Consider the following 10,118-nt stretch of genomic DNA (forward strand, 5'->3'; position numbering starts at 1 on the left):
GTGTTTTCTGCAAAACTCAAGGGTCATTTATTGCTGCTTAGCTCTGACTTTTCCTTTCTTTAAGTGCCTCTAGAAGAATGAATGTTTGGGTCATAAACCAACAAAAAAGGGATGCTGAAATTACTATCACCAGATTGATATTTGGTTGGTTAGATGGGGTTTTGTTCAACTTTCTAAATAGTCTTGGTAAACTTGATAAGGATCATATCATATGATACTGAATGGTAAGGTCAGATCTGGCAGGAAGTAAAATGAAGGTCAAAGCTTGTGTCACTATTCTATTAATCATACACTGCTTTCTTTAACTGGAGTAAAGTAAACATTGGGTTTTCCTTCTTTAGAGCATACCAGAAATTCCTGATGACCTGAAGCAACTTTATAAAACTGTGTGGGAAATCTCTCAGAAAACTGTTCTCAGGATGGCAGCTGAGAGAGGTGCTTTCATTGATCAAAGCCAATCTTTGAACATCCACATTGCTGAGCCTAACTATGGCAAACTCACTAGTATGCACTTCTATGGCTGGAAGCAGGTTGGTAGAGAATATCAAGGAGTACTTAATTGCCAGCTTGAGATATTTTAGCATTGGAATGATTTTATGTTCTAGCCACCTATTAAATATTATCACCTAGAAGTTCTTTAAGTTCAAATCCAGAATGTTAAAACCAAACCCATGGCTTTTGTACCAGAACAAGGTCTTGCCTTGGATTTTCTTGTTTCTGTTAGGTTTATTTCCTTCTTAGGTTTGAAAACTTGTAGTTACCTGTGATCCTTTCCTTCCTTTAGTCTCCGTACAATTACCAAGTTGTGTTGATTGTTCCTTTGTATTATTTCTTAAATATCTTCCTTCCTTTTCTGCTGCAGTTATTCTAAACTGACCTTATTGCTTCTAGTATCTCTGCTCCCAGCCATTTTGTGTGCCTTACCACCATTCCTCAGATAAAACTTTGCACACGTCAACCCACTATTCAAAAACATCCATTGTTTTCTCACTTTATAAAGTGAAAGCCAGCTTACTTAGCTAGTCATTGCTAGCTGTAAAGTCTGGTGATTTTGGATTATGTTCTTATTCCCTGATAATGTATTGGGTATTTAAGTAGAATTATAAATTTGTTTTTTAATTTAACATTTATTGAACATCTAGTATGTGCCAGGACTGAGGATACTGAATAGAAGATGATGATCTTTATCTTTGAAGTCTTATAGTCTGTTGTTACACAGAGACACAGTCTAGCTCTCTAAATAGTTATAACCTAAGGCAGACATATTGTCTTGGGCAAACCTGGAAGTCATATACATAAAAACAAAGACAAAAGAATAAAAATGTTTGACCTTTCCAAAGAGATAAGCCTGTTTTAGGGGTGAAAAGAACAGGATATTTCTGTCTGACTCACAAAGCATTTTTGAGAGTACTCCTAGAGGAGATAGAATTCCAAGTTTTAAAAAAGTTTGATCTGGTTCATGGGAATGTATTTTATTTTATGTATGTATGTATGTATGTATGTATGTATGTATGTATTTTGAGACAGAGACTCACTCTGTTGCCCCGGCTGGAGTACAGCAGTGTGATCTTGGCTCACTGCAACCTCTGTCCTGGGTTCAGGTGATTCTTGTGTCTTAGCCTCCTGAGTAGCTAGGATCACAGGTGTGTGCCAACACGCCCGGCTAATTTTTGTATTTTTAATAGAGATGGGGTTTTGCCATGTTGGCCAGGCTGGTCTCAAACTCCTGGCCTCAAGCAATTCACCTGCCTCGGCCTCCCAAAGTGCTTGGATTACAGGTGTGAGCCACTGCGCCTGGCCAGGAATGTATTTCATTTTATTTTAATATTATTATTTTATTTTATTTTATACATTTTTAGACGGAGTCTCACTCTGTTGCCCAGGCTGGAGTGCAATGATACAATCTTGGCTCACTGCAACCTCAGCCTCCTGAGTAGCTGAAATTTACAGGCATGCATTACCCCTTTTGGAGGATGACAGGCGTGAGCCACAGCGCCTAGCCAGGAATGTATTTTAAATATTGGTGTGGAATGTCTAGTATTCTCGCAGAGTTTCTCCTAATAATTGTCTTTACTTTCCTTGTAGGGTTTGAAGACTGGGATGTATTATTTAAGGACAAGACCAGCGGCTAATCCAATCCAGTTCACTCTAAATAAGGAGAAGCTAAAAGATAAGGAAAAGGTATCAAAAGAGGAAGAAGAGAAGGAGAGGAACACAGCAGCCATGGTGTGCTCTTTGGAGAATAGAGATGAATGTCTGATGTGTGGATCCTGAGGAAAGACTTGGAAGAGACCAGCATGTCTTCAGTAGCCAAACTACTTCTTGAGCATAGATAGGTATAGTGGGTTTGCTTGAGGTGGTAAGGCTTTGCTGGACCCTGTTGCAGGCAAAAAGGAATAATTGATTTAAAGTACTGTTACGATGATAATGATTTTTTTTTAAACTCATATATTGGGATTTTCACCAAAATAATGCTTTTGAAAAAAAGAAAAAAAAATGGATATATTGAGAATCAAAATAGAAGTTTTAGGAATGCAAAATAAGTCATCTTGCATACAGGGAGTGATTAAGTAAGGTTTCATCAGCCCTTTAGCACTGCTTTTCTGAAGACTTCAGTTTTGTTAAGGAGATTTAGTTTTACTGCTTTGACTGATGGGTCTCTAGAAGCAAAACTGAGTGATAACTCATGAGAAGTACTGATAGGACCTTTATCTGGATATGGTCCTATAGGTTATTCTGAAATAAAGATAAACATTTCTAAGTGATTGTATGAGATTAATTTTGTCATTTACTTTCATATAAAAGTCAAATTTAAAAAAACATTTTCTGTTCTTTGAGAATTCAGGGAGGAAATTATATGCCTTTTTCTTTTTTTTTCCTTTCTGTAGTAAAATATACCTAACATACAGTTTACCATTTTACCCATGTTTAAACATAAAATTCAGTGGCTTAAGCACATTCACAGTGTTATACTACCATCACCACTATTTGTTTCCAGAACTTCATCATCCCAAACAGAAACTCTGTATCAATAAGAACATTAACTCCCCCTTTCCCTCCGCTAAGTCCCTGGTAACCTCTATTCTACTTTCTGTCTCTATGAATATGCCTATTCTAGGTACCTCGTATAAATGGAATACATGTCTGGCTTATTTCATTTAGCATAATGTTTTCACAGTTTATCTACGTTATAGCATGTATCCAAATTTCATTCTCTATGTATACCACACTTTTTTTTTTTTTTTTTTGAGACAGAGTCTTGCTCTGTCACCCAGGCTGTACAATCTTAGCTTGGCTCACCACAACGTCTACCTCCTGGGTTCAAGTGATAAGTGATTCTTGTGTCTCAGCTTTGCAAGTAGCTGGGACTATAGGTGCCCGCCACCATGCCTGGCTAATTTTTGTATTTTTGGTAGAGACGGGGGTTTCACCATGTTGGCCAGGCTGGTCTCAAACTCCTGGCCTCAAGGGATCTACTTGCCTCGGCCTCCTAAAGTGGTGGAGTCTCCACACCTGGAATACCACACTTTGTTAATCCACTTATCTTTTGATGGACATTTGAGTTCTTTCCTCCTTTTAAGGAATTTTGACTAATGCTCTTGTGAACATTGGCTTAAAAGTATCTATTGAGTTCTGCCTTCAATTCGTTTGGGTATGTATACAGGGATGAAGTTGCTGGAAATTATGGTAATTCTATCTTTAACTTTTTGAGGAACTACCAAACTTTTCCACAGCAGCTACATTATTTTACATTTCCACCAGCAATACAGTAGGGTACCATTTTCTCCACATCTTCACCAACAATTATTTTTCGTATTTTTGTTTTTGTTTTGTTTTGTTTTTTGAGAGAAGGTCTTGCTCTGTTGCCCAGGCTGGAGTGCAGTGGTACCATCATAGCTCACTGCAGCCTTGATCTCCTGGGCTCAAACGATCCTCCCATCTCAGCCTCTCAAAATCTTGGGGTTACAGCTGTGAGCCACCACACCCAGCTCATATTTTTTATGATAGTCATCTTAATGACTTGACAATTTCATTATAATGTGTCTTGGTGTGGGTCTCTGAGTTTATCCTACTTGGGACTTACTGGGCTTATTGGATTTGTAGATTCAGGTCTTTTGTTAAATTTGGGTTGTTTTTGGCCATTATTTAGATAGTTTTTCTTCCCCTTTCTCTCTCCTTATAGGGACTTCCATAGTGCATCTATTGGTCGACTTGATGGTGTTCCATAGGTCTGTTAGGGGTTGTTTACTTTTCTTTATTTTTTCTTTCTATTCCCAGACTTGATAATTTCAGTGTCCTATCTTCCAGTTTTCTGATTATCACTTCTTCCTGCTCAAATCTATTGTTGTGCTCCTCTAGTGAATTTTTCATTTCAGTTATTCTTTTCAACTCCAGAATTTTTATTCTTCTTTGTAATTTTTGTCTCTGTTGATATTCTGATTTTGTTAATAATTGTTTTTCCGATTTCCTTTACTTATTTGTTCATCTTTTCCTTTAGCTCTTTGAGTATATTTAATACAGTTGTTTTAATGTCTTTGTTGAGTAAATCCAATGTCTTGGCTTTCTCAGGGATGGTGTCTATCATTTTTTCTTGTTACTTTGAATGGGCCATGTTTTCTTTCTTTTTTTTTTATATGCCTTGTGATTTTTGTTGTTGAAAAATGGGCATTTGACTGTTATAATGAGGTAACTCCAGTAATCAGATTCTCCTACTCCAGAGCTTACTGTTTTTTGTTTCATTGCTATGTTGAAGACTGTAGTATTCCATTTGAGACATTTCCAAACTTTTTTTTTTCTTTTCTTTTTTTAAGACAGTGTCTTGCTGTGTCACCCAGGCCAGAATGCAGTGGTGTGATCTCGACTTACCGTATGCTCTGCCTCCGGATTCAGGCAATTCTTATGCCTTAGCGCCCTGAGTAGCTGAGATTACAGGTGTGTGCCACCATGCCTGGCTATATTTTGTGTTTTTAGTAGAAATGTGGTTTCACCATGTTGGCCAGGCTGGTGTCGAACTCCTGGCCTCAACCGATCCACCCACCTCACCCCCGCAAAGTGCTGGCATTACAAGTGTGAACCACCGTGCCCAGCCCAAACTAATTTTGCAGACTATTCTTTGTCACGTATGATCGCCAAAGTCTTTGTACCTTTAGTGCATGTTCAGTTAATGTTTTGACAGAGATATATGATACCTTCAAACTTTTTGTCAAACTAAAAAGATTGGCTGGTTGCTTTTAATTGCACTGGACAAATTGGAGAAAGAAACGGATGACTAGTGATTTGAATTCTCAACTTAAGTACTAGACCTGAACATTTCTGTTTCTGCCTTGAAAGAAACTTTATGTTCTGTAGCTGCAGAGTTGAGATTTCTGAAACCAAACCCAGAATCTCATTTTGCAAGTGCCTGAGTTACAATACAAATTGAATTCTGAGCCTTGCAGGGTGCCTTTGCTATTAAAGTGAGAATATTGACTAGGAATGAATGGGATCCTGAAAATTGGAATGGTGACATATGGGAAGATCCTGATGAAGCTGGTAATATTGAATCTCTAAATTCGGATGAGTCTTCATTGCCAGTAGAAGCAGAGATAACTGATTTACCCAAACTGATTATACCTAATTGACATTAACTGCTTTCCTTGAGGAAACTGATGTCTTCCTCTGAGATAATTGCCTTGCAGGACACTGCTGATTGTCCTCAGGACCCACCCTGACCACCCCTCTTTGCTTCTAAACCTATAGCTAGATTCAAGTCCCAGCAGGCCCCAAAGGTGAGGTACAAAGTGAGATCTATGAGGAGGTGTGCTACACTCAAAAAGAACTACATGATTCTTCCCATTTGAGAATGTGTGTGGAAATGGATATTAAGGATATGTGATAATGATGGAAGCAACATAAAGTTGGATCAGGCTCAATTTATTGATAGGGGCCCACAAAGCAGAGATTTTGGATTTAATATTGCAGCATGGGGGATCAAAAAGTGCCTGCCCTAGCTGGTTGGTTGGTTGGTTGAAACATGGACCAAAATTTGCCCTAAGTGAAGTTGAAATGCCAGTCCTGCCTTGGTATACTATAGAGGAAGTAGTTCAAAGGCTTAGGGAGATTGAAATGTTAGAGTGGATTTATCATTTAAAAGACCAGCTCTCCCACCCTGAGGGAAGTCTGGAGGACACTTCACCATGACTGTGAGAAGTAAATTTGTGAGGGAAGCCTCAGCATCCTTAAAGACCTCTGTGATTGCTCTTTTCTGTAGGTCTGAAATTACAGTGGGAATTGGTGCCACTGAATTGGGAAACCTAAATTCAATGGGAGTAATTGGATCCCATGGTGCCAGGTAGAGACACTTAATTGCCAAAGGCAGGGTGGGAATGGTTACTATAATGGACAGCAGAGTTAAAGCAGCAATCAGAATCGTCTGACTTGGCCAGATGCAGTGGCTCACACCTGTAATCCCAGCACTTTGGGAGGCCGAGGCAGGCAGATCACTTGAGGCCAGGAGTTTGAAATCAGCCTGGCCAACATGGTGAAAGCCTGTCTCTACCAAAAACACAAAAATTAACCTGGTGTGGTGGCGCGCATCTGTAGTTCCAGCTACTTGGGAGGCTGAGGCAGGAGAATTGCTTGAACCCAGGAGGCAGAGGCTGCAGTGAGCTGATATTGTGCCACTGCACTCTAGCCTAGGTGACAGAGTGAGACTGTGTCTCAAAAAAAAAAAAGTCTGACTCACAGAGATATGGTTTGGCTAGATGATCATGGAGTTCCTCGAGGTGAAAAACATGGGGAATCTATTAAATTCTAACTTGATCTATATAAGCAGAAGAGTTTTAGGTTAAGTGAACAAGTCTAATTTGAATAATAAAACCGGAATTATGGCCCCTCAATCAATTCCCAGATTTGAACTGGTTTACAGACCCAGAACCCCTCGAATGAAAGGGAGACCAAGTCCCCTTGAGGAAGGATCCCACTGCACTATCAAAGATATATACTGTTAAATCTTTCTCCCAGCCTTTCCCAGAAGGATCTATGGCCTTTTACTAGTAACTACATTGGGAAAAAGAGATAATCAAACCTTTTGAGGATTACTGGACACAGACTCTAAACTGACACTAGTTCCAGGAAACTAAAATGTCACTGTGATCTTCCATTTGGAGTAGGAGCTTATGGAGGTCAGGTAATCAATGGAGTTTTACCTCCAGTCTGTCTCACAGTGGCTCCAGGGATCCCTGAAACCATCCTGTGGTTATTTCACTATGCAGTTCGGGAATGCGTAATTGGAATAGATACACTCAGCAACTGACACAGAGAACCAACCATATTGGTTCTCTGACTTGAGTGGGGGCTATTATAGTGGGAAAGTTCAAGTGGAAGCCACTAGAACTGCCTCTGCCTAGGAAAATGATAAACCAAAATCAATATTGCATTCCTGGAAGGATGCCAGAAATTAGTGCCACCATCAAGGTCTTAAAGTATGCAGAAATAATTTCCACCCCATCCCCATTCAACTCACCAGTTTGGCCTTTGCAGAAAATACAAATTTTGGAGAAAGACAATGGATTATCATAAGCTTAACTGGGTGATGACTCCAACCAGAGGCAGTTCTATTGCTTGAGCAAGTTAACGCATATCCTCATACCTGGTATGCAGCTGTTTATCTGGCAGATGCTTTTTTCTCCATACCCCTTAGTAAAGACCACCAGAAACAAGTTTGTTTTCAGCTGGCAAGGCCAGCAATACACCTTCACTGTCCTGCCTCATGGGTATATAAACTCTCCAACCCTATATCATAGTTTAGTTTACAGGATTTTGATCAGCTTTCTGTTCCACAAGATACCACTCTGGTCCAATACATTGGTGACATTATATCGATTGGACCTGTGAGCAAGAAGTAGTGACTTCTCTAGACTCATTGGTAGAATACTTGCATGTTAGAAGGTGGGAAATCTCACTAAAATTCAGGGCCACCTTCTACACAGGGCAATTTCTAGGCATCTAGTGTGAGGCATGTCGAGATACACTTTCTAAGGTGAAGGATAAATTGTTGCATCTGTCCCCTCCTACAAGCAAGAAAGAGGCATGATAGTGTACCTCTTTGAGTCTTGGAGGTAAAAAATCATGGTAACCATTTCCAGCTTGGTTATGGCAATTGAGTGCCTCCACATGCCACTCTGAAATTTAATTACTCCCACTGAATTTAGGTTTCATTTGGAGCAGCACACTGGGGCATGCTACTCCATCCTGTTTACCAAAAGCTGCTAGTTCTGGGGCCCAGAACTAGAGAAGGCACTGCCACAGGTCCAGGCTGCCAGGGAAGTTTCTCTGCTACTTGGGCCGTCTGATTCATCAGATCCAGTGGTGCTTGAAGTGGCAGTGGCAGATAGAGATGCTCATTGGAGGCTTTGGCAGACCCCTGTAAGTGAATCACAGGACAGGCCCTTAGGATTTTGGACCAAAGCCCTGCCATCATCCCCTGTGGATAACTACTCTCCTTTTGAGAAACAGCTTTTGGGTTGCCTTAGTAGAGACTGAACAGTTAACCATGGGCCACCAAATTACCATGTGATTTGAGTTGGCTGTTGTCTGACTCAACTTGCCATAAAATTGAGCATGCACAGCAGCAGTCCATCATCAAATGGAAGTGATATATACAAAATCAGGCTCGAGCAAACCCTGAAGGCACAAGTGACCATGAAGAAGTGACCCAAAAGCCCGAGGTCTCCAGTTCTGCTACATTGCCTTTTCTTCCCCAGCCTGCACCTATGGCCTCATGGGGAGTTCCCTATGATCAACTGACAGAGGAAGAGAAAACTCAGGCTTGTTTAGTAGATGGTTCTGTGCAGTGTGCAGGCACTGCACCCCCTTTCTGGGACATTACCCGATCACTCTTCCCTTCTGTAGATGATAAGGAGCTGTGGAAGTTTTTTTTTTTTGTTTTTTTTTTTGTTTTTGTTTTAATTTTGAGACACAGTTTCGCTCTGTTGCCCAGGCTGGAGTGCAGTGGCTCGATCTTGGCACACTGCAGCCTCTGCCTCCTGGGTTCAAGCAATTCTCCTGCCTCAGCCTTTCGAGTAGCTGGGACTACAGGCGCACGCCACCACACCGGGTTAATTTTTGTATTTTTGGTAGAGACGGGCTTTCGCCATGTTGGCCAGGCTGGTCTCAAACTCCTGGCCTCAAGTGATCTGCCTGCCTCGGCCTCCCAAAGTGCTGGGATTATAGGTGTGAGCCGCTGTGCCCAGCCAGAGCTGTGGAAGTCTTTTAAGCAGGGGTTAGCTTTTAGGTAGATCACATTGGCTGTCATGGGAAGAATGGCCTGACTATGGGTTTGGTTCCAACTTTGATCTGGATCCCAGATCAGGGCTTAGTCTGGTCTTTGGGTCAGACTTGGGCTCCAGTGCAGGACCCTATCTGTGTGCCTGAGGTCAGCATGGAGGCCTCAAAATGTGACCTGTGTTTGGCTGAGTTTGGGTTTCCCAGGGTAGGGTCTATTCTGGTCTTTGGGTCAGACTGGGACCCTGAAGAAGACCTGGTCTGGGTGTGTGTCAGACTGGGGACCCTTGGGCAGGACCTGACCTGTTTGTGTGGGCTAGACTGGACATCGCAGGATAAACCTGACCTGTGTGCCTGTACAGCTTGGGGATCTCAGGAAAGGACCTCACTTGTGTTTGGTACTGACTGGACTCTAGAACCCAGCCTGCTACCTGGATTAGACTGGAAGCCTCAAGGATGACGTGTGTATTAGGTCAGAATAAACTTCATGTCAAGCTTAGGCTATGTTTGGGAGAGACTGGGCTCCAGGGAAGTGCCCGCCTGTTTATTTGTTTCAGACTGGGTGTTGTTCAGACAGGGCAGGTTGTGGTCTGTATGACTCGCTCTGTAAGACTGTTAGTGAAGCCCCATACATCGAGATGTTAGTTGGGACTTCCTCAGGAGTTGGGAGGAGGACAGAGAAAATAAACCAAGAAGGATAAATAGGTAAATGCAATTTTGTTACTGGGGGTGAAAACAAAGAGCATTCTAAAAATTTAACAAGCAACAGTTGACCAACAGGGAACCTGCCGTTGAGCCCATAATCTGCTGAGGAAATTCGAGCCTGTCCCTGAGTACTGCCTGCTTATCTATTC

At 41.4% G+C, this 10,118-nt stretch overlaps 1 protein-coding gene across 1 annotated transcript in view; it reads left to right on the top strand.

Annotated features, from left to right (window-relative positions):
• RRM1 (ribonucleotide reductase catalytic subunit M1) overlaps positions 1-2,765 on the top strand; it is a 43,431-nt gene extending 40,666 nt beyond the window's left edge. The window contains exons 18-19 of the mRNA XM_003254797.3: positions 342-530; positions 2,086-2,765. Of these exons, the coding sequence (XP_003254845.1) occupies positions 342-530; positions 2,086-2,274 (378 nt within the window). The 3' untranslated portion in view covers positions 2,275-2,765. The remainder of the gene's footprint in view (positions 1-341; positions 531-2,085) is intronic.
• The last annotated feature ends 7,353 nt before the right edge of the window (positions 2,766-10,118 follow it).

The sequence above is a fragment of the Nomascus leucogenys genome, chromosome 15 (assembly GCF_006542625.1).
Source record: "Nomascus leucogenys isolate Asia chromosome 15, Asia_NLE_v1, whole genome shotgun sequence".
Lineage (NCBI taxonomy): Eukaryota > Metazoa > Chordata > Mammalia > Primates > Hylobatidae > Nomascus > Nomascus leucogenys.